Source organism: Fringilla coelebs (genome assembly GCF_963513975.1).
Source record: "Fringilla coelebs genome assembly, chromosome: 4".
In the NCBI taxonomy this organism is placed as follows: domain Eukaryota; kingdom Metazoa; phylum Chordata; class Aves; order Passeriformes; family Fringillidae; genus Fringilla; species Fringilla coelebs.
Genome location: NC_140032.1, coordinates 62,298,506 through 62,322,957, shown reverse-complemented (window position 1 = coordinate 62,322,957; position 24,452 = coordinate 62,298,506). Strand labels below are relative to the sequence as shown.

The following is a 24,452-nucleotide window of genomic DNA, read 5'->3' as shown; positions in this document are numbered from 1 at the left end:
CCCAAGCACCTCCAGCCAAATCCTAACAAGCACACCACTAAAACCTGCCTATCCCTGAAACATTTTAAAGAAATCAGCTCACAGGCTGGGTATAGTTTATTTAAATGAACCCACTGCACTTCACAGTGCACTGGGCTGTTACACTAGGGCAGGACTGGAACACAGCCAGGCTGGCTGAAGCCAGCACAGGGCACCACCCACAATCCCAGCATCATCTTCCACACAGCTTGCAAACACACACCAAGCACCCATCATCCTCCCAGCCCGATATGACTGCAAAGGTTCAAGTGGCAAAGTCACTTCTGCATCCTTGCAGAGAGGGGAGGGCACAGTCTTTGCACACCTACATCCAGCACAGGTGGGAGAGGCTCAGCTACCTCAGCCAACTGTGATCACAGAGGGGAAGGAAGGACAGGCACTGAAAGCACTGCCCCCTTCCTCACCACTCACCCAGCAGGATGTGTACATGGAAGACACCTCGCTGCACCTTCCCACTGCCTCAGAGGAAAACACACCACACTTTAAAACAACAGTTAATGACACTTTGGGTGGGATGTTCTTCCATACCACAATACTACTGAAGCCCATGTTATGTGCATTGAAAAAGAAGAATAAGAAAAGCAGCAGAGGTGACAGAAAAAAAACGACAGATGGTGTCAGGTGTTCATTCACTACTTACATAAGGTGGCCTAGATATGTGTAACTGTGTGAAATCTTGCTCCTGTGCATCAGCAACAACTGTGGTCATACAGAACACACGGAAGGGGGAGAGGTCAGAGGATGCCCAAAACTGTGACACACAAATAACAAGGAGAAAATGGTTTTCTGTTGAATATTTTATTTTTGCATTGCCTTCATAGCGCAATTAAAGCAATCTTTAAAATTCACTTATTACAAATGTTTGTCAAGTCTGTTTTTCCCCAGAAACACCTCTCTTGCTTCCTTGCACATACGCCCAAACACAATATAAAAACCCCATTCATAACATGAAAGGAAGGGCAAACATCATTCATGTAAACATCTTTCTTGTAGTTATCCATTTTTTAAAAGTCATGAATAAACTTACAGATGTTCAGTAAGGCTCATAGTTCGAGTACAAATGTCATAAAACACCTATCAAGTACTGTACACAAGTTGAATACTCCGGGGTTAACTGTTAACGCATGTATAAGCTTACCCCAAAGATTATTCTTTAGCACTTAGTTCTTCAGAACGGAGACACCCAGTAATTATGGGCTAGAGAGTATTAAAATAGCAGAAGGCCCAGCAGAAACTGTTAAGTAATACACAATTTTAGTCTGGTTCTTAGCTCAGAGTTAAACTTGTTACAGCTGCAGTAGGAAAAGTTTTCTAGAAGGGAATCTACAGGAAGGAGGGATGGGTTGTTTGTAGGGTATCATGAAGAGACAAGCTGAGAGGTATGCCTTGAAAACATGACTAGCCTTGCTACTGCAACTATTTATGGCGGCTGCATGTAATGCTGCATAAATACTTCCCCAAATAGCAGAAATGACCATTTGCAATTTTAAGGATAATTTGTTGCACCTCCCCTAAAAAAAAAAAAAAAAATTATCTACTTACTGGTATTCAATTACACTTGCATCTTACAAAAAGACATCCCTTTAAATCTGGTTTAGATCTTACTGGAACTTTTTTGTTTAAATAGTCTTTCTACCATGAAAATATTTCATACAAACATCATTTTACATACAAATGTTAAAACTTGTGAAGCGGGTCTTCCCACACTCATGATTTTATGGCTTGAACTTTTAATTGCTTATAATTTTTGTACAGATACTTCTCCTAGGGGAAAAAAAGAGTTACAGTAAAATGGTAAAGAGAAAAAAGGGCAGGAAGTTCTATTGCCCAAAGACAGGAGGGTCCACTCAAGACAGAGTGACCTTAGTGTTCAAAACCTTTGATCTGGGACAAGTAAACATGCACTTAATCTTGCACCTCTTTTTTTCCTTAAAAAAAAAAAAAAAGTCCCTTATAAGACTGCTTAGAAATTCTTTGTCCAAAAATACACTTCTCATATTTCCATTACATGAAGCATAAGGAACAAGTTCACTGCAGGTGAAGCTCATTTCCACTCGCAGATGAAGCTGCTCCCACACCTGCTTTCCTTGCTTGGAGGCCCTTGGCACACAGCAGTGCAGTGGAAGTGAGGAACACGCAGCACCCCAGCATGTAAGAAGATACTTCAGTACCATTGTTTCCAAAGCAATTTGGTTTTTTAAAGTGTTTGGAGGTGAAGCCCTCCCGCAGCTTCAGAAATTCTGCTGGGCCACAGGAGAAGAAAGCAGCAGATACTTGGCTCTGTGTAATGTTACCTCATCTCAACAGCAGCATTTTCTTAAATACCATCAAACTGAGTGAAAGGACACAAACCACAGAGGCCTCTGGGACAGAAGCAACACCACTGCACCCCTGGCACAACCCAAGTGGGTGAGCACTGGTCTGACTGGAGGACAAGGGCAGACAGCTGGGAAGGAAACAAACAAGTGTCAATTTCTGTCATTTATGAGTTTCTCTTAGCAGATGGGATATGTTGGCTACTCTGCTCCTCCAGTGCCTGACAGAGGGTGAGAAATCCCTGACAGAGCTCTTGCTTCTCGTAGCATGTTGCTTCCAGATTCTAGGAACGTGCTACAAGATCCCCGGCAAAAAAACTCGCTGCCATCTGTGTGCAACACTTCCACATCTGGAAAGGCTGTGCCAAGGAGAAGCCTGCCTAGTCGCTGCAAAACATGCAACCTGCCTCCCAAAACATGCAGCCTTACCCCATGGCCTCCCAAAGCTCCAAAAACCTCCCCAGGAGCTTCACCTGATTGAAAGTGTGGGCCATCCTAGGAGATACTAGGAGGTATCATGGCAACTGTAGAAAAAGTCAAAAAACTCTGAGAGCTGGAAAGCCATTTGCATGGATCTCCTTTGATTTTTCAGCAGTCAAAATTTACAGGTATTTATGTAGGGTAAGTTTTTTATAATTACTATTTTTAAAACAGGGAATAAAAAGCCTTTTCAGGTTTGTTCAAAGAAAACCAGGATCCCCAAAAGTAAAATTATAGCAGAAGACACCCCCTCCACGGTCTAAACCCCTTTCCTTCCTTCTTATCCAGTAGAGTGACCCCAGCAGCAGGCAGCTCTCAGCTGCAACTTTTCTGGCTCTCATCTCCAAAAATAGCCACTTCCAGAAAACAAAGCCTCTGTATTCTTGGTGACAAAACCCTGTGCTGCCATCACAGGAAGATCCACTTCAGATTTTATTTTATAAGAGACTATCAGCAGCCTCTAATACAGCGTGATACAGGCTTCTCATAAAGGAGCTCAAGTAACCCTCCCATCACAGAGAGGCCATGTGAAGTACTGCAGACCAAAGGCAGGTTTTGGGAACTTATCTGTACCTGAAAAAGGCAGCAATTCCAGGTTTTCCTATGCTATTCTTTAGACCCAGTGGGTATCCCGAGAGTCAGACGCTCACTCAGGCTCAGCTGCAGCCATCAGCTCTCCTCCCAGTTCAGTACCAACAGGAAAGGTTAGGCCAGACTCTTAAGAAGTGGAGCTTCTTTACTTATTGCATATGCACCAGTAGTCAGCTGCATCCTACAGACCCAAGAAGATAGCTGTGCAAGGTGATGCTTCCTCTGCCCCAAATGAAAACCATGGCTGGGTGTGGGTCTTGTGTCTATGGATGTCATCACACTACCAATGAGGAGCTTTGTGAAGCTGGTCTTGCTCTCTAGTGAGCTGCAACACACTGACCAAGTTAAGGCATTATTTGGAGTTCTGTAACTAACCTGTGTTTGAACCAGGGGATGCCAGCTCACACCTCTGAAGGACACACTGAGCTCTTTCACCACCCAGTGGCAAAAGCCATCTCCACTCTAACAGACCAGGAAGAGAGAGAAAACAAAGAAGAGTTAAAAGGCTTGGTCCTGAATCAAGCCAATCAGCTCCGTAATCACAACTTTTATAGAAGGTTGGTCACTGAAGAAGGGAGCTATAGAAGGACCAACTTACAGAGCTGAGAAGGACAGCAGAGATAGCAGAGACAACAGCCACAGCTGTGGCATGCTACCTATCAGGCTACACACATGTAGAAAAGAATCTGCTCGACTCTCACCAAATTTTTTGAGAAGACAGAGGACACATCAGTGCCTTTTTTTCCCTAGAATTTCCCTATTTTAGGATACAATCGTCAAGCCTGATGCACAAAGAGCACCTATATTCTATTTATCTCAAAATCAGGCAATATGAAGACTGAAAAATCTCTTAAAACATAAGCAACTCCACACAGGAGATTAGCAGAGGAATCAGACTGATCAGAAATGAAGGCAAAGGAGCTCTAGAGATCAGAACATTTTAAACACAATTCCCCAGTGAGCACAGAGAGGCCAGAAGTCCAAAGCAGGTTATCAAGACTGTGGAAGGACTTCCCATCCATTCCCAGCAGGGTTCAGTCACATCTTCCCTCTGCTCTTTTCTGCCCCTAAACTCAAGCCTCAGCTCAACTTCATGATCCTGGTGCAATAACTCCCAAGATACATGTAAGAGCTCCCTACCAAAGGCTTTTCAGCAAGTGGCTCATGACATAAAGTAATGACCCATGGGCAGGCAGGGACAGATGAAGTCATGCATATTTCTCCTTGAGAATTATTTAGTGAAGCTGAGCAGCTGACTGACCTTTGCCAACTCTCCATCACTGTGAGGTTGGTTGTGTCTCTGCACACTCAGGTGAGTCCCTGACCTGTCACCTCTGCCATGGATGAGATGTGGACCTGTCACCTCTGCCATGGATGAGATGTGACCTGAGTGTCCAGCACGAGGAGATGGGAGGTGTCACAGCTCATGCGCAGATCACTGCTGAAAGAGTGTCACAATACCCTGAGCCTGCCTGTCCCCTGCCTCAGCACATGAACAGGGCAACTTCTGTGCAAACTGAAATGATGAGGAGATGGAAAATGTTTGTGAGAAGCTACAGGGACTAAACAGAGCCCAGGCTTTTATGAGTAATTCCTAACTTTTCTCAGGTACCAAAGCAAGGATTCTTAGACTGCACACGACATCAGCCTCATCCTTCTACCTGCAGGTACCCAACACACTCTCCCTGCCCAGCTCCCCAGACAGCCAAATGCCTCCAACAGCTCAAGCAAGCAACCAAAATGTGTTGCAATAAAAAGGTAGGTCTGATTCCCAAATCATTTATGTTACATATATACAAACTTTTTAAAACTACAAACATTTAAAGAAAGTGTTGCAAATGCATTTGAGTTTTTCCTAAGCTGCTAAACCCAAAAGAGAACATCAGAGTCCCAGAAAGGCTCCAGTATCCAGACCAAGACAATGCATGATTTCTCTCTTATACAGCATTAGGCAAGACCAGTACAGTATCTGAAAAACCAGACAATTTCCCCACCCCTGAAAAACCCCAGAACATAGCCCTGCAGATGAATATTCACAAGCCCCCACTGCTGGCTGCAACAAAGCTATGGATTGACTGCTGTTTATAAATATGAGCATTGAGTGATGTTTTTACATTCATTGTTTGTCTTTCAAAAACAATCTTTTAATATCTTTTCTTAAAAAAAATTTCTTATTTTGATACCTCATATTATATTAATTCACTGTGTCATAAACCAGAACTACTAAAAGATGGCTATAAGGCTATGTTGTTCCATCAAGTGAACATCAAGTGAAAAGATACAGCTCTCCTTCACCAAGGACTACAGCCTGCCCCCAGATACATGCACCTCCTTTCAGAGAATCCATGGGAGATCCAAGCATCTTTTGCCTTGAGAACTGGCCACTTGAACAGGTGAAATACACAAACCAACTCATGAACACAGATGCAAGTCATGTGCCTGCCTTCCAGAACATGTACTTCTGGAAGTCTTTCAACAGTAAGTCTGTTTTCTCCTTTTCAGAAAATCTTCATGCAAAGAACAGCTTCATTTGCATGTCATAATAATAAATTAAATAAAATAAGCCAGCCGTACAGGCTAGATAAATATTAGGTTTAGACAGGTTGCTATACTATTTAGAGAGCCACAGAGACCAACACACAGCACTCTCACATACACACACAAGCCTTTCCACTAGTTAGAAAGGATTTTCTCCTGCAAAAGAGGATTTGTAGAAAGAACAACGTTCAGACAAGAGGAAAGGGGAGTTAAAACCCAGCCTCCTATATGCTAATAAATAAACTGCTCTATTGCAAGATTCAGATCAAAGGTTTAAAAAGGCAAAATTATGCTACTATTAGAGAATATCAAAATATTACTGTTATCATCACAAGTGGCATATATGCAAAATGCAGTTGCACAATAATGCCTAGGCAGGTAGAGAGCAACACTAAGTCTGCTGACTAAAAGTGAACAATACACCCATTTTAGTTTCTTTCTAGTCTTTTGGCATCTTTGCATATGGTGCAAAAGCAGAAGCTACCAAAGAATACCACATCTTGTATAGAATATTAAATAATTTTTTCAGATAAGACTGGTGCAATGCTAGCTAATTTTTAAATCTGCTATGAGTAACACAGTCAAACCTAGTTAGTATCCAAGGAACTTATCTCTTAACACAGAATGCAAGGTTATGATGCAACAGCATGAACAATCCCTGGTTGTCCAGTTTTCAGTATAAAGGTAGTGCATAGATCCAAGTTTCTGTTTCAGTTTGCTGAGCGGAGAAGGTGCTCCCATGTCACTTTTGCTGGGCAGCCTGGAAAGCTTTCAGTTCCAGCTGGTACCACTCTGGTGCTTCAGGCCCATTCTGCCCCACCGGGTTGTGATCATACCCATAAGCCACTGTCAACTCCTCATCCTTCTCCACAGCCCTGATGGTACGGATACACTTGATGGGCCCAAAACGAGGATGAACAAACCTAGGAAAGAAACATCTTTGCTAGGCTCAGCTGTCAATTCCCATACTCTGCCAGCCCCTTTTACAGTTCCAGAATTCATTCACTTCAGAGCAATGCTGCATAATCTGATATTGAATTAGCAAACTTGAGTCAATCTCATAAATATGTAAGAATATGAGCAAAAATATTGATTTATCAAAGCATTGGTAGTCGAGCAAATACAGCGTGGTTCTAGCCAAGCTAGGATTTAGAGAGCTGTGATGATGCATTTTATAATCAAGAAGCAACTCAAAGTTCATGACAAAACGAACAAATTGCAAACTTAAGATACTCCATGGTAAGTCCCAATAGACATCAAGCACCCATAATGCTTAGCCCACTTCCAACTCAGCTGAGGTGAGCAGAAACTCCTTCAGTGCCTCTACTCTTTACTCCCAGCCCACCACTGCTCCTCATCCAGCTGCCCAGGGACCCCCTGTGAGCCCAGACAGCCAGGCTGCAGCTTCTCTCCTAAAACTCAGGGCTGTACTTACGGCTCATAGGTGCAGTTAGGAGTGAAGGAATGGTTGGCCTTATGCCCCAGTGAGGCACAGTACTTGGCAGCGTGGTTGTAGGGCTCTGGCACGTCTATGACTGTTTCATCATCCAGGGATATTGTATTTCCATTGAGGGCCCAGTCTCTGCTGTCTACCTGGGTTGCAAGGCAAAAATCCAATGTCTGTGTGTAGGAGGGGTCAACTTTGTCAGCAGTTTGAAAGCCAACATTCAGAATATATGCAAATAAAGCTTTTCATGGGTGTACGTCATTGAAAAGAACAACCCACACTTTTTAAATCTATGCATAGGTGAGCATGCACTTTCTTTCAAATAAACTCCATCATGTTAAATCTAGGGTGGGAAAGTAGTGGGTGTTAGATCCTACTATGAAAAGAAAATTTCAGGAAGAGCAATGAAAACTCAGACTGACTTTTTTCTTTTCTTTACCTCCTGGTGTGTAATTCGCACTCCGTTATAGAAGGACATCACTGTACTGGCTTCTGCTGCTGTTTTTGAAAACAACCCCTCTCCAGCACTGGAAATGAGAGAGACATCCACATACACCCTACAAGAGGAACAGGGCATGGAATCGGTGACTGGCTCCAGTTTTAATTTTCAAGAAGTACAACTACTGGGATAAAGCCCAATGCTTCAGCCCAATACTAACAATAAAGCTAATAACAATAACAAAAACAAACATTATTAATATTATCATCATCATCCTCTTTATGGAACTCCTTTCCTTCCTCTCTTCCATATGTTCTATTTTGTCAAAACTGAGATTTGGTGGAAAGTTTGGGCTGACATGGGAAACTTATTTTTCTAAAGTGCCAATCTACTATTACTCCACAATGATGGCTTCAATTCAGGAACATCCCCAATAACATATCAGAACCCCAGAAGTCCCCACCAAGCTGGGGTTGCTGGTACATACATGTACTGAGAAGCAAGAGTTCTCAAGGGGATGCACCACATCTTCAAGTACTCAATGCAAATTAAAGCAAATGTTTTACTAATCACTTAATTAGATATTTCAGAGTATCAGAAAGGGCCTACAGTTCAGGTACACACAGGGCTTCCACTTTACAAACCTTTACACATCCTTTAAGTTTTAGATGAGGAAAAGCTTTGCAAAATTAGGCCCTAAATAGGTAAGAGTAAAGAAACACGGGGAGAAGAAAAAAAACTTACCTCTCTGATTCATAAGGATCAGGAAGAAGGGCATTTGTAGAAATGCAGGATGAAGTGGATTTGTCAAAACTGTACACTGGGCCTAAAAAAAAAAATCCGACATCAATGAAGGAAATCAACTAATTGGCAGTACTGAAAGTATGCAATACTTAACAATCAAGACATTCAAAAATTAAATTTTAATGGCTGCAAAAAATGTTACACTTGCAAAAAAAGGTATTAACAGAACTGCACCTGTAAAAAATCTTAACTGAGATGCTGCTTCCTGATTATTTTTTTCTCCCTCAACATTCTAGAGTAATACAAAAAGATGATACATATGTTCTTCAAATTACCAACTTGTAGAGGACTGGATACTCTTTCAAAACTGACCATCCTAGTGTCTCTAAATATAATTTAGAAGTAAAACAAGATATATTCAACAGCTCATTTAAAAAAATCCCCAAAAAACCCACAGAAACTTGATTATTTCAAATATGAAATATTTTCTAGTCCAGATCCTGAAGAGACTTCAGCCAGAAGATACCATTTAGTAATCAGAAAGCACTCTTGCTACAGTCCTCTATTTTTTGCCATTAATAAGCAACTTAGTGGTATCTAATGATATTCTTACATCCTTCTCCCAAATGCTAGAGGACCATCTTGGACATAGATTAAGAAGAATTTGGAAATAAGATGGCCCACAGAACAGAATACTACAAAGTCTGATATAAGGCCTTTGCCCCCGGTGTCCAGGATCTGTTCTGGCTGAAGGCAGCTCCCTCCTGAGTGTAACTTCATCCTCTCTACAAAGCACAACCATACCCTCCCTACAAAGTAAGTTTTAAGTTAAATTTTGACTTGCTATCCTACCCGAGAGAAAATAAACTCAGTGCATCTGCCTGTCAATACCTTTTCACAGAGCTTTACGTGCCTATTTCATATCAAGTGAGACAATTTTTGCTGGCAGAGCAAAAAAATACATTAGCAGTCCCGCCTTGTTACTGCAGCTTAACCCACACTCCTCCAAAACATCACAAATACCTCAGAACAACAAACCCACTCCAGAACTATAGGTTCAAGCCACTAGGTGAAGAAGGCCCCAGCCCACCCCTGTGCACTTCACAGCCACCTTCTGTCAGCAGGACCAGACACACAGACGGGTGCTGGTGAATCAGACCATTACACAACGACTGCATCTGGCTCACTAACTCCAGTCTCAGCCCAGCAACGCAGGTGCCAGAACATTCACGCTGCAAACATTGACTTGCACAAACCCAGCTGACAGCTACAACCAAATCAGGGCTTCACTCTCCTCCTGCAGTTATTTCACTGCAAGAAATATTGTAGCACCATTACCAGGGTCAGGTTTTCCATCTGGTACAGGGGGTAGTGGGATGTGTGACAAGCAGGACTATGCCCATGAGCACAGGAGTGAGAGAAGGGCTATGAAATGTACTTGGGCAGGATCACAAAGGGGACACTTCTCATCTCATCTGTTTCCAGGACAAAGTTCATCTTCCTCTCTGCCCAACTCTGTGTCTTGGAGAAAGGGCCCCTCACTAACAGCCTGTATCATGACAGTCTCCAGTGAGGCACATCACAGAAACCAAGTTGTCTGCAGCACAGGGCTGGTGGCAGGAATACAAGTTTGGGTTAGTTGAACTTACTGCCTGGAACTACTTCAAATTGAGGCTTCCCATCCTCAACAGCTGTCAGAGTTGCCAGTTTTGCTTCTATCATTTCTCCATCTATGAACCTTCCAGAATATGCAGTCTTTCCATCAGGATACACATAGGCTATTTTCTCTCCAGTCATCTCCCCATCTTCATTCACTTCTCCCACAAGGCTGCCTCCATCCTGAGAGCACAGGCAAGAAAGAAAAGGCAAAGCATTTAATTATACTTTACTATTCTTGATGCCTAAGATTCTTAGCTTTTCATATTTTACATGCATTTGTAGCTTTGTAGATTGCAAATGTGTCACTGCAGCCTCTATTACTTTTCTTATCCTGTTCCTCTACATTTAGGAAGAATATGCCAACCTTCTAAACACATTGCTAAAATATTCGTTAGTCTTACTCCAAGAAGAGTACCAACTACCAGGATGCTCTGTTTTCCAACAAGAATCTGGACCTGACATAACAAAAGCAGGACAAAAGAAGCCTGAGGACTGCTTCCAGTGGGGCAGAACCCAAGCAATTATTACCTAATCAACTAACATTTTAATTGGACAATACAGGATAGTTACATTAATCAACAAACCTTAGAAAATGATGAGTTTACTACCAGCTGTGGTTTCTGCCATACTGAGTACATGACAGCTTTCAAGTAAAAGTCTGCTTTTATATTCACTCTAATGCTGTTGGGAATTCTATTTTCTAGGTAACATTCAGTAAATGAAAAGGGTTTTCCCCAACTTTTAAAAAATACATCAGTAAGTTCAGATGTGAAATTATGAACATGAGAGAGAAACAGACACACAAAGAAGCTCGATGAAGTCATTCCAGTTAGGATAAAACTGATTTTTTATGTTGTTCAGAACAGGCAAAAACCAAGGTTTTTCCTTCCATGTGACACAAATATTCAATTTCACTCAGTGAAAGTTTTGTGTACAGTGTACAAAACGAGGACCAAAGCCACACAGATGTCCAAGTTTGATTACTATGATACTGTGCTGGAGGAAAAAAAGATTTAACACTACCTTACTAATACAAGGTACCTCTAAAGACATGACCCTACTGAGGGAAAATGATTCCCAGAATGCTCCCCAAGGTCAGGTGGTAATCAGTGAGAACAACTGTTTGTGGAAAGCATCAACAGCAACACTTTTCCTCTTCAAAGTTTACGCATTTCAGCCCTGGGCTTTGGCATCTGTGATTTGCCTGCAGCTCAGGTTAGATCTATTTTCAGAACTGCAGAAATGAGATGCATACATTAGCATAGGTCTAACCACTTGTTGGGGTTAGGACTTTTCCTTTGGTTCCTTTCTCTCATGCAATTTTGTTCCATCTGTTGCTACAAAATAATAACTACTGATACTTAAGAGAACAAAAGATGTGGCTGGGGGGAAAAGGAGGGGGAAGGCTGTAGCTGGTTACTCTGCCTGGGAAGGGGGTTATCTTTGGAAGGGCAAAGACACTGAGTTTTCGTCGGGGTGGTGAGGGGCTGGGCTCAGCTCCTCCCTTTTGCTCCCTCCCTCTCTCTCTCTCCCAGCATTTGCGCTACGATGGGCTTCGATTGCTGTGGGGACAATTCAGCACTGCTGTCTTCTACTGCAGCTCTGCTCCTGGGAGCGGCTGTTTGCACTGGAAACATCTTAACAACCTGCCTCATTAGAAAGGCCCCTCACCACCTACTGAGGGGCCTCAGGGGGAACCCTGGGAGCCCCAGCCCCTCTGAGGGAGCACCCCCTGCCCTCTCCCCCCATGCTCCTGCTACAGCTGCAGAGTTTCTGATACATTTCATTTACTGGTCGGGGATCGGCTCATCCCGGCCCGCCCACCACGGCCGTGTGAGGGAGAGGCGGCCGAGCCCGCGCCACAGCGCCCCCTGCAGGCGCGGGGGAATCATCGCACCCGCCCTGCCCGGCCGGGAGCCACCAGCGCCCCTGCTGGCCGTGAGCGGAACTGCAGCGGAGGGGAAAGTGCCCGAGGGCCGAGAGAGGCTGCGGGGGGGTTTGGGCTGCGGCTCTGCCCTGCCCCGCGGGGGGGTTTGGGCTGCGGCTCTGCCCTGCCCTGCCCCGCGGGGGGGTTTGGGCTGCGGCTCTGCCCTGCCCTGCCCCGCGGGGGGGTTTGGGCTGCGGCTCTGCTCTGCTCTGCCCTGCTCTGCTCTTCCGCTCTGCTCCGCTCCGCTCTTCCGCTCTGCTCCGCTCTTCCGCTCTGCTCCGCTCTGCCGCTGGGCTGCAGCTGCTGCTGGGGCTGCTTCTCTGCCTTGTGATACTTACTGGTAAAGAACTGTCATTCCTTTTGCCATATCTTTGCCTGAAAGCCCCTTAATTTCAAAGTTATAATAATTTTGAGGGAAGGGGGTCATATTTTTTCCATTCCAAGGGGAAGTTCTCACTTCCTTGGCAGACACCCGTCTTTCAAACCTAGACACCACTTGAAGTATTTATTTCAAAAAAGACAAGGAAGCATCTCCAAATAATGCCCTGGAGCAAGACCAGCAGGTGTGTTGTGGAAACAAACTGATTTCTATCAAGACCCCTGTGCAGAGGCTCTATTTCAAAGAGACACCATTTTTGTTCAACTCCAAGGATGAAAGAGTTTCAACCATGGTGTAATAGGGAACACTGAACCTTAAGTGTGGTAAAAAATGTGTGCACATAGCATCCTTTATAGAATCATGAGAAAACAATTGGTTCCACAGCAAAGGAGTTTTTTGGAACACCTCACATCCTTTAGTCTGGCAAGACAATAATGACAAACAACCTCTAATTATCAACATTTCCAAAAGGTACAGTGACACTTTGTCATCTGGAAGATGAAGCAGGAGATACATGAAGTGAAGGGTCAGCTGTGTGTATTTTATACACTAGGACTGAAAAACTATTGGCAGTATACCCCAAATTTGCTGATCCCCATACATGCTTAATGGCAATAGTGAAAACCACTAAATAAAATGAGCAGCCAGTGTTGGTAAGCATTTAGCAATCAATCTGCAACTTGTGCCATATGTAGCACAGAATTAGACTGGGTTTTGACCAGCAGCTAATTACATGCAGATGTTACCTCCTTCTTGGCACCAGGTAAGATTGAAAAATTCAACTCTACTGCGTAAGGTGTTGTACACATGAACATTTTTTAAAAATCTGCATCAAAAACTCCCTAAAAGCTATACAACAGTCACTGCTTTAACTAGCATGGTTGTAAAAGAGCACCAAAATTCAAACAGATAAAATACTGGCTTGTTTAACTAGCAAATCACTAGTCCACAACTCCATTCAGAGGCATAGCTCTCACTAGCTACATCGGATGCATTAGGCAAAGCCAGTCTTCACAACATATCCTGGGGAGGTCTTCGACCCTACTTGGGAGAGAACAAGACTGACCCCCTGGAGAGATGCACCTTAGGCTCTGGGCATTCCTCAGAGCTCAGGGTGAGGAAAGAAGTTTCCCCCATGGTGCTCTGCAGCACTATGTTAATTAGTTCCAGTTCTGTCCTCCCCATTGGCCTTTCCTGCCCCTTTTACCCCATTATGTTCATGTTCTAGTGAGTTCTCCCTTCTCCATTACCCCACTGGTTTATGTAACCCTGCCCATCCACCCTGGCATTCCTTTTGGTCCCTTTCCTGTGTACCACCCCTGAGCCCTCAGACCACTGGATCCCTGATGCTCTCCTCTGCCCCCTCTTTCCCTGCATTTATACCCTGCACTCTCCTTTGTCTCTGGCCCCTGGAGCCCTTCAGCACTGCCTGGAATAAAGCACGGTGGAACTCCATGCCTGGACCCTCCTGTGTCTTCACTGCCGAGCTGCTGTCTGTGTCTGTGTGTCTGTGCTGGTGCTCTCCTGGCTCCTACCCCTTGGTGCAAGATGCTCTTGGGGAAGGTTACATCCACCACCACCATGGACCTCAACAATATCCTGCAGAAACGGAGACAAAGTCTCCCCCCTTACTCTAATAAGAGCAGCGGGTTGCAATAACTGGCATGGCTTCCATGCGCCTCACCTGCAGCCAGCACTACAAAGTGACAAAATCATTAGTCCAGCCTTCACAAAGAGATAATGCATAAATTATTACACATCCTATTTCTACACTACATACAAATTATATACAAATGCACTTGCAAGGGGCTGGGTTTCCTGGAAGATGAAAATGGTGGAGGCCACCATGCAGCCTCACTGAACCTCATCTACTGGGCAAACATTCATCTTTTAACTTTGTGTTGGACTATCCAAAATCAGAATGCCCAGATCTTTTGCCCAGATCAGTGTGTGCTGATTTTTGGATAGCTGGGTCGTGGTGGGTATTTCTTTCAGCTGGGGAGAAAAGAAAGGTACATAATTCTACAATAACAAGAGCAGGTGGTCAGGTTTACCGGGTAATAAATCCAACAGATTCCATGTCGGATGTTGTCTTTATACTGCCCTTTGAATATCAGCCGCCCGTCACTGTCGTACTCCTGGGCTGGGCCGTTCAGCTCTCCATCCACGTAGGTGCCATGAAGGACCACTCCATCCTCATAGGTGTAGATTCCCTGGCCTTGCAGGGCGTCATCAACATAGTACCCCTCCAGGGTGCTGATGAAGAGAGAAAGAAAACAGCAGTGGAAAACTGTTCACCTCTCAGGGGTGAACCCAAAGCCTCAGCACACTGGAACACCAAGGTGAAAACCAGAAACTTGTTTCTATGGAGCTCCAAAGGCAGAAAACAACTTAGAGCACCTTTCATCAGGGTGTGCTGCACAGACACAGAATCACTCATCTCAATCACATGCTTGGCATTTTCTGTAGGCTGGAGCAGTCAGCAAATGGACACTCCTGATCAAAGAAGGAATTCTTGCTCAAGCAGGCTACTCTCACATTAGGATTTTCTACATTAGGATTTTCTACCTGCGGTGTATGGACCTTCACTGACATGTTTCTGGAGAGATGAAATTGAGGTGTTGTACACATGAACTATGACAGAGAATGAACTGCAATCTGCCACAGTTCAGCATCAGCTCCCCAGCAATACACTTAGCAGCCATTCGTACAGACCCCACTAAAAGCAGCCATTTTTCATGTATTTCTCTTAAAATCAAAAACAGCCTGTCAAACAGAACTAGTGCTGCACTTGGATTTAAATAAAGAAACATTTAATTTCGTTTTGTCTTGCAAACCCTTTACTATCACCATAAAAGACAATCTATTCAGATATTTCTCTCTTATGTTAGGATTAACATAAGGGAACACAACCTGTTTCGCTTTCATTTCAGCACACTTAGCTAGCAGCCAGCTGTCAGCATACACATATTTTCACTGCATAATTCTTTTTCAGATGCAGACAACTTAGGTATAAGCTGACACAGTGTCTGTGAGCACGTGACTCTACATGTTTTACCACACAGATTTGCAAGAGTTGTGGAAGAAATGTTTTTTCAGAATTCACTTTCTCACTTCTAAAGCTTCATGCTGTTTTTATGTAACTTTGGCAAACTGGATGAGGTTTCCATGGGAAAATATATTACAGTAAAAGCCTCAGTGCACACCAGATGCAAAATGACAACAGGCAGGAAAATAATTTTACTTTTCAGTCAAATTAATTTCTTGATCCAGGCTGCTACAGAGCTGCACAGATAGCTACGGCACTACAGCACAGGGAACAATGAGGGAACCACCAGAAATCAGTGCCCTTACTTACTTTATAGTTATAAATGATGCCACTTTCCCCTCTAAATTATCACAGATCACTAGATTTTAATTCCATTGTAGTGACAACACACATAGCGTGCACATGTAGGATTACTCTTTAAAAGAAGCAGCCATCCCCAGTTTATGTAGTCAAAAATCCTGTCTCATTACCTTTAGTTACACTAGTTGAAGTTAAAACATTGCTAAATTACAACAGCCCTTCAGCCCTGGAAAGAATATATTTTCTTTTACAAACCTTTATGTTTTCTCTCTCTGTATTAAGCTCCAAACAGTGACCAAAAGATCCATCTCATCTAAGGAAATCAAAAGGATGATACCTTAAGAAAGAAGTCTATGTCCTTCAACTTCACATAAAAAGTCATGTTCCGAACCTTTTGTGCTGTTCAGAGTTTCTGAGCGATTTCCACCCTGCTCCTCACTTCACTTTAAGTTCCCAAAGTATGGTGTCTGCAAGCAGACACAGTAATTGCAACTAAGACTCGACCAGCACAAAGATGAATAAATAGCTTCTGCGTCTTCCATAAGCAAAACCTTTTTAATACAAACCCTGAACTAGCCTGTAATTCTCTGGTTTGCTTCTCAGATGATCACACTTCTGACAACATAAATTCTACCACAGTCAAGATTTATCAGATGCACCATCTTCCCATTATTCACTATGCCTTGAAGGGATGCAAGATACTTCTTATCTAACAATTAAACCAATTATATGAATTGGAGGGGGGAAATACTCCAATATCCTTCCAGGGATTAAGTTAATATCTATAGAGACTGATCCATTTATCTCTCACTCCCTCTATATGGGAACATGGAAAATTTTTTCCCTAAAAATAATAGTTTTCTACTGTGTTCTGGGAATGTCAGTTTACAGGAGTTTCCAATTAGGGAGGAAGGGCAGCTGCAGCTCTGTGCCAAGCACAGCTCTCATGCCTACCATGCCTTTATAGTGCAAATAGTTCTCCAAAACACACTCCAGAACCACTGGCACCAAGGAAAGTTCAAGTCCACAACCCAAAACAGGGAGTATGCCAGAGGGCAAAGTTCTCTCTCTTAAAGAATATGCTGTGATTTGTTGCATTTTCTTGAAGGGGAAGGAAAAAAACAACTGATATTTCATTCCAGATTTCCATTCCCTTAAATAATCAACAGGAAGGGGCCAGTAATACCAGTAAAGGGAAAAGTTTCCTTTACCAAACAAGGCAGCAGGTCCTATTCCCCAACACTCAAAAATGAGAATGCTGACACTGCAGCCAGTCTTGTATTTGACAGGACTCAGCTGCTCCCCAACAACAGAGAAACAGCAGTACAGCTGTCAGCCTTTACTCAGCAGCCTGCCAGGGAAACACACCCAAAAGTGCTGAACCAGCTAGCTTACTGCACAGGATTTTGCAAAGGGAGAGCTGTTTTGAGACATTTTTGATATTTATTGCTCATTTTCATGAGCACTCAGCCTTGCCCATGGCACACTTAATGGAAACAGCATGTCCTGTTTTATGCCAGGGCATTCTTACAACATGTCATGATTCCTGAACCATCCATTTCAGAAAGCAACTTAGTCTTGCTAGCTGAGCATAGCTAGATAAATGACATCTTCAATAATTAGCTACTGCTCAGTTAAGGCTGCTTCACCTAGCTTTATATAATAGTTAATGAAAATATCCCATTGCAGACTATTTTTGCATATTGTCATTCTGCTAGTTCCTAAAGTCATCAGTGGCCAGCTATTCCTGTTTTTTAAGGGTTATGAAAATTGAGAGAGAAAACAAAAAGAAAGAAAAAAGAAGAGTTGGTAACACTCAAGCAGTACAGTAAAGGCTAATCAGCAACCTGACTCTTCCCACTAAATGCTGCCTGAACACTGCATTACCTGGAGGAGCAGCCCTACAAACAAAATAGTGGGTCAGTTCCTCTGACTGTACAACCAGCAACTCCTCTGCTGAGATCATCCACCAGCACAGAAACATTATGTCCGTGTGTCCATAGAGACACGAACAACTTACACCAAAACTATTTTAGAGAACTCAGCTGCTGGGCAGTACTGATTTTCAGTTACTCAGACAAGATTTAGTAAGGCCATTACCAACAACAGTGAGGATTTTTCTTCATCCAAGCTTGGAGGCCTAATCCCTTTCTACATAACTGAATAAATATATTATTGTTCTCATGAAAAAAACCCCACAATCCTCAGTATGAAGCAAGTGCAAAGGCAAGTACAGACAAGGAGCTGACTCACTGAGACAGCACAATACCTCTGCTCCTGCTCAGAATTTTGCTGAGCAGGAAGAGAGTAGACCCAGCATGACTGTCAGTTTAACAGGCACTATTCAGAGTGCCACCAACAGCTGCAAAACCATGAAGAATCGTGTCATTTTATACATTTGCTGCTCCCTCAGAGGGAGTTCTGAGCAACTGCAGACAGGAATGCTGCAGTGGTGGTGGGGGGAAGACTTACAAGGTGGTCATAATGAGGATCAGAGAAGAAAGCACATGCATAGGCATGGACTAGCCCAATTTCACTGCCACAATTCCCAGTGAAAAGAAGGGAAATTTTAGGGGGTTTTCTGAAAGTAAAAAAAAAGCAACTTGCAGAGGATTAACTAGAGTTGTTAACAAACCTGTATTGAACTCAGCCCTTTAACTGATAAACAATTTGACAAAGCAGAAGGCAAGCCTCTCTGTCAAGGTCCTGTATCTGTGTGTGAGGGCTGGCACAAGGAGCTCCTGGTCCAGTTGCACTTTCTGTGCAGCTCTATAAGGCAAAGAAGTCCACCTCAAGTAATGACCTTTGATGTCCAAGTCATTGTCAGCATAGTTTTCAAAAGTTCTGACCCCTTCTCATTCCTTATGACTTCTAATCAACTTACAACTCTATAGCGCTAAAAGAGCTCACACCACTGCATTCTCCCTCCGGAAACAACTACAGGCACCTCATTACACACAAAGGTGCCACAGGAAAGGCTACAGCAGCAGAAAATTTTTCAGCTACAGTTTTTAATGAGAAGTCTTATCCAGAAACTCAGCAGTATACAATCAATGTAGATTAGTTTTGCATCACTACAAGCAGAAGGAAGAACACAGAAGAAAAATCAAAGAGTCAAAGTGTACCTTCCATCAAAAAAGAAGAATTTGCCACGGCCATTCTTTTCTCCATGCACAAAATTTCCTTCAAATCTGTCTGTCGATGAATAGGTTACTGTACAGAATCCATGTGGCAGCCCATCATCATCTAGATGGCCTGAAATAAAATCCAAACAAAAAGCAACAGAACACATTAATTATTATGCAAGATTTTATATCTGCTCTCATTATGTAGCTACTTGAATTGCAGTAGCTCCCTAGTACAAAACAGTAATTCAGATCATTGCTGTTAGGAACAGTGATCATACATTCTGTACAACTGAAGTTTGTACTTGTGTAACACATAGCTTTAAATAAAAATAAAATATAAGGATAAAGGAAAAGGGATGAGAGACAGGATAGAGAAGAGAATAATAAGCAAAACTGGTTTCTGAAAGAAACAAGGTTTACTTGTATGAATTTACATTTTCAAAAGTATAAAAATTCTTTATCTAAAACATGTATTTATTGGTGAGAAGAGCATAAGAAAATGTTTTGGTTTTTTTTGATGAACATGTGCCTTATGATAATGTCGGTGTGGCACTATACAGCTGTATTCACAGGAATTTAAAGAAATAAAAGTATGTAATATCCATAATGCTGCACCCTTGCAATATGTCAGTCAACATGGTATTTAATATTTTAAATGCTGCTCTCCGGTGCCTTTCTGATGTGTTCACTTTAGATCCTGTTCCTACCCCCCCGGCTGTATCAGTTTTCCCTATTATAGCTGTTGCACAGAGGGAAAGCAGGGACAATGCACTTGGATCCTCATCTGCATGGTTTGTGTTTTATTGAATATAAATGGCCAACTCAGCTAAGTTAAAGCATAATAAGGCTCCTATTGCATCTCTAGCTGCCTCTTCAAAGCCAAAGGAAAACGACAGAGAAGTGTTTAAAACTATGGTTATTGCCTGGTTTAGCTGTGTGAGCTCTGGCTGCAGAGCTCAGCAGGGCTGCTCTCAGCACAGGGACACAGCTGAATGGGTGCTACAGTTCCCACAGTGACATTTTATCAGGTATAAATTTTGCATGAAAACTGTGAAATAAATTACAGCTAGCCTATATTTATGTTCTTCCATGCTTCTAACTAAAATATTACCTCTGATTCCCCCAGTCTCCTGGTGATGCATACACAGCCGATTAGAGATGAGAGAGAGTGTATGCATCCACTTCTGCAGGCTTTGGGTCAAGCTCTTCCCTGACCAACTTTGCCCTGAACTGAAAAGACTGATCACACATATGGAAAGGCAGAAACAAACTTCAGTGTGAGGGAGACTGATTTACAGCCCAGGCTAATGCAGGCAAAAAGAGGCACTTCAGTACTACCAGACCTTGAGACTGGTGCCCAGAGAGGGAACAAGCGGGGCAGACTTTACTGAGTATGGAAATGCACCTAGAAGAGTGTAGAGGAGAAAGTAACAGTGAGGAATCTGAACTCATCCAAAAGCCAGGATTCCCTCCTTCACCCTTCCCTCGCATGCTCCACCAAGTTTCTCTCACACCTGCACATGACTGTGCTCTCATTTCAAGTCTCTAGTCCAAACTAGATTGAAAACAGTTAAAAGTTTAAGAAGCCAGTAAATCCAATCAGGCACTGCTTATCAGTTCACAGTGAGAGAAATAATAGAGTAAAAAGAGAGAGCAAAAGGTGGAAGGAAAAAAGCCTCTCTCGAGGCTTTTAATTACTTTGAAGAGGAACTCTTTAAACAGAAACTGGTCCTTCCAAAGAGAAGAAAGGGTTTTTTCCCTCCCATTCTCTCAGTACACCCCTTTTTGTAGAAAGGACAAATTTAAGCTAAATTTAACCAATTATTATTAATGGTTAAATAACAATAACCAATAAATTAATGACCAATTTAACTAAAAGGTCAGTAACATTTCTGATACGGACACCTCTTTTAGATCAAAAACTATGTCAACACGTATTGTTGTAATTAAAAGCATTTTTAATTAAGTTTTATCAATACAGAAGGATACACTGGTGTAAGCTAACAAACCTAAACAATACAATACCAGTTTCCCTGTCACTACAGAGGCAAAACTTTTATAAAACACTTGGATTAAAAAAATACACTGATAATACTGGTACATCATACTCTTTAAAAAAAATACCCAAAGCAACAAAAACAAACTCTTGCAACATTGTTCTCTGTGATTATTCAGCTTTGTCAAGATTTTGCTGGAATGCAAAGCCCAACACAAAAGCTGCCATGCCTGTACAGAGAACACATGTCAGGCCTTTTGCACAGTAGGATACAGACTACCTCAGAGATTTAAAATGGTCAGCTTTGATTCAGTGCCCTCTATACAGGGTCTTAATCTCAGCCACAATACAAAGAATCCAATTATTCTAATGTGCTAGAAGTTTCCCCTTATTAAAAAAACCCAAAAAACCAAAACATGCCCCCACCACTGCAACAAAACAAGGAACACAGTCTCCCTTAGTCAACAACATGGGGAAAAACGCAATTTCAAGTTTCATAACATAAATACAACTTTTTTTTTTTTTTTCTGCATGGCTGAGGCCTTTGGCTCTAATATTATTTCAAATTAAGTCAATAGAAAAAAATCCTCATTATTTCATGGGGAGCAGTGCGTTCCACTTTCCTTTCTCACCACTCTCCTCCATTTGCAAAAAATAAACACAAAACGTCTAAATGTATTTTTAAATTATTGTAAAACTTCATTTTTGTTGCTTCATTAAGGATCTCCCAAGACTTCCTCTTAAACTCAATGAACTTTTAAAAACAATGAACTTTTCAAGAAAAGGAATTACCCTAATAGGGGCTAGATCACAATGAAGTCACTTACTGAAACCACTGATGTTTACAAATCAAAGATAAAAGCCCTTTACTGTCAGTATTACTATTACTTAACAGATGACATAACGTGCATCATCAGTAAAAGATTCTGGCCACAAAGATGCCAGATGGATGTTTGGGGGATCACAACAATAAACCAAACTCCCCCTCCAAAAGTGGAAGTGCTGATTTCTGTAGTTCTAACTTCCTTTGGGTAAGTTCACCCCCAAAGAGCATCCTGCTTCTGTCTCACTCAGAAAAACACACATATTCATATACACTGCTGAAAAAGAGATGCCTTAAAAATGTGTTTCCTTAGTCCACAGAGATGCCAAACAAATCCAGGATACAGCAGAATACTTGATCTGGGATATAAGGATGAAAACTATGACTCCTTGCTTCAGACAACTGCAACCCACAGATCTGAGGAGTTGGGAGGAAAACCATATCTGTAAGGGCACAGGGCACACATCATCCATAGTAGAGCCTTTCTTTCCCTCAGACCCATGTTCTACACAACAAAGCTTCTCTGGCTCTGACACCACACACCTAGACAGTAAATCAGCTCCGAGCAGCAGCTGCTCAGCTCACATCTGCCGTCAGACTAAGCTGCCATGCAAGACAGACACCTTCCCTGGAGCAACTCGCTTTGAGGCCTAATCCTTCTGCCACAGAAGGCACACGGTGAACATGGCCTTACCTGCACCTCAGGCAGCTCCTTGCTCCCTTGTCCCAACAGCAGAACACCACGGGTCGCTATTCCCGGCAGGAGCACGGTCCCCACTCTGCGAGCAATCTTTGGGGAGCCGGTGCTTTCCCACAGAGGGAGATACCAGGCTTTGTTTCCCTGCTCCCATACGCCTGATGGAGGCTGCTGGGGAGCGGCATCCCTGCCTGCTAAGGTTTCCATCAGTAATTCACTTCCAGAAGACATGTGCCTCTGGGTTTAGAACTCTTCGAGGGTTAGTTATACACACGTGAGAGATGCACTGCACACAGAGGGTGTATATTAGCTATAACGTGGCCCACCCCGCTCCCATACGGATGGCTCCAGCCCTGCCGCCCATGGATATGGCAACAGTGTCTTCTTGGAGTCGCTCTTTCTTTTCCCTTCTCCATTTGCGTGTATGTGTCTGCAGCCCCGGTTCCCTGGGCTCTTCCCAAGGATGGGCATCCCCATGTCCCTCAGCCGCCGGGGGAAGGACCGGGCACCGGCCGCACCGCCCAGGGAGTGCGGGCTGCAGGCCAGCGCCCGCACGGGGGCACAGCGGCGGCAGAAAACCACGGCCGTGACTTATATTTGACAAGAAGAGCCGAGCAGCCGCCATCCCCGCGTCCGGGGTGCGGAGCCTCCGGCGGTGGCCGGAGCGCTCGGCGGCGGGAGGCACCCAGGGCGCCCGCTCGGTGACGGCGCCAGCGCGGCCCCGGCTCCCCCCGGCCGAACTCCGCCACGTGCGTGGCCCCGGCCCGTCCGTTGCATAAGCCCACTGATGTCATGCGCCGCGCCCGACCCCGGCCGCCCAGCTCCGGCCGCCGCCGCCTCCACCGCCCCCGCCCCGCGCCCCCAGAGCTCCTGCAGCAGCGCCCGGCGCCGGCGGCCCCGCTCCCCGAGCCGCGGGGCACGCACCTTCCACAACCTCCTCCAGCGTCTCCTCGTCGCTGTCCATGGCGGCGGCGGGCGCGGGCAAGGCGCAGCCGCGGTGCCGGGGGCGGGCGCGCGCGCCCCACGCCCCGCCTCCGGCATCCTCCCGGGGGAGGGGCCTGGCCACGCCCCGCCCTGAGGGCGGGCCCGAGCGCCGCCCGGGGCCGAGGCGGGACGCGAGGAGCGGCCTGTCCCGGCCCTCGGGATAACGGCGCGGGGGGCTCGGCCTTGGGCCGGGGCTGGCTCCGTATGGCCCCACGTACGGCACCGGGGGCACGAGACCGCCAGCCCGCTCAGCGCTGGTCCTCCAGCGCATTCCGGGCTGTCCGTCGGCCCGCTGACCTCGACTGGCGTTGCTGCAGTTCACCTCACAAAGCCGGAGGGTCCCCAGCAGCTCCAGGACACCTCTTATCCATTCCCACACCAGGGACCGCTAACCTGCTGCTCTTACCACAGAATCACAGAGTATGCGGAGTTCGGAGGGATCCATTAGGATGATCGAGTCCAACTCCTGGCCCTGCACAGCAACATCACAAAGAATTCCACCCAGTTCCTGAGAGCACAGTACAAACACTTCTTGAACTCTGTAAGGCTTGGTGATGTGACATTCCCAGGGGAGCCAGTTCAACCTGCTCAACCACTCTCTGGGTGAAGAACCTATTCCTGACACCCAACCCAAACCTCCCCTGACACAGCTTCAGGCTCTTTCCTCAAGTCCTGCCACTGGTCAGGAGAGTGAAGAGATCAGAGCCTGCCCTGCCACTTCCCTTCATGAGGATGTGGAAGACCACACTGAGGTCTCCCCTCAGTCTCCTCCAGGCTGAACAGACCAAGTGACCTCAGCCACTCCTCACACAACTTCCCCTCAAGGCCCTTCACCATCCTCGTGGCCCTCCTTTGGACACTCTCCAATGGCTTCATGTCTTTATTATATTGTGGCGCCCCAAGCTGCCCCCAGCACT

At 44.4% G+C, this 24,452-nt stretch overlaps 1 protein-coding gene across 3 annotated transcripts; it reads right to left on the bottom strand.

The window, feature by feature from the left end:
• Positions 1–907: 907 nt before the first annotated feature.
• SETD7 (SET domain containing 7, histone lysine methyltransferase) lies at positions 908–23,526 on the bottom strand. 3 transcript variants are annotated; one of them, XM_084203901.1, is made up of 8 exons: positions 23,476–23,526; positions 19,033–19,162; positions 14,613–14,814; positions 10,243–10,432; positions 8,594–8,675; positions 7,850–7,967; positions 7,399–7,556; positions 908–6,886 (listed from the first exon to the last, which is right to left on the bottom strand). In XM_084203901.1, exons 1-8 carry the CDS (start codon positions 23,513–23,515, stop codon positions 6,706–6,708), a joined length of 1,101 nt encoding a protein of 366 aa, XP_084060027.1. In that variant the 5' UTR covers positions 23,516–23,526; the 3' UTR covers positions 908–6,705. The 3 variants fall into 3 exon arrangements, with proteins under 3 accessions (XP_084060027.1, XP_084060028.1, XP_084060029.1); XM_084203902.1 differs by lacking the exon at positions 7,399–7,556 and having other exon boundaries at positions 7,833–7,967; XM_084203903.1 differs by lacking the exon at positions 908–6,886 and having other exon boundaries at positions 7,452–7,556; positions 7,833–7,967.
• Between the last annotated feature and the right edge of the window lie 926 nt (positions 23,527–24,452).

Coding starts and splice junctions, on each gene's coding strand:
- SETD7 (XM_084203901.1), bottom strand. CDS start 23,515: ATGGACAGCGACGAGGAGACGCTGGAGGAGGTTGTGGAAG. Junction 8,676..10,242: donor ATTTGAAGTAGTTCCAGGCA/GTAAGTTCAACT, acceptor TTTTTTTTTTAG/GCCCAGTGTACAGTTTTGAC. Junction 7,557..7,849: donor TGCGAATTACACACCAGGAG/GTAAAGAAAAGA, acceptor CTTGCAACCCAG/GTAGACAGCAGAGACTGGGC.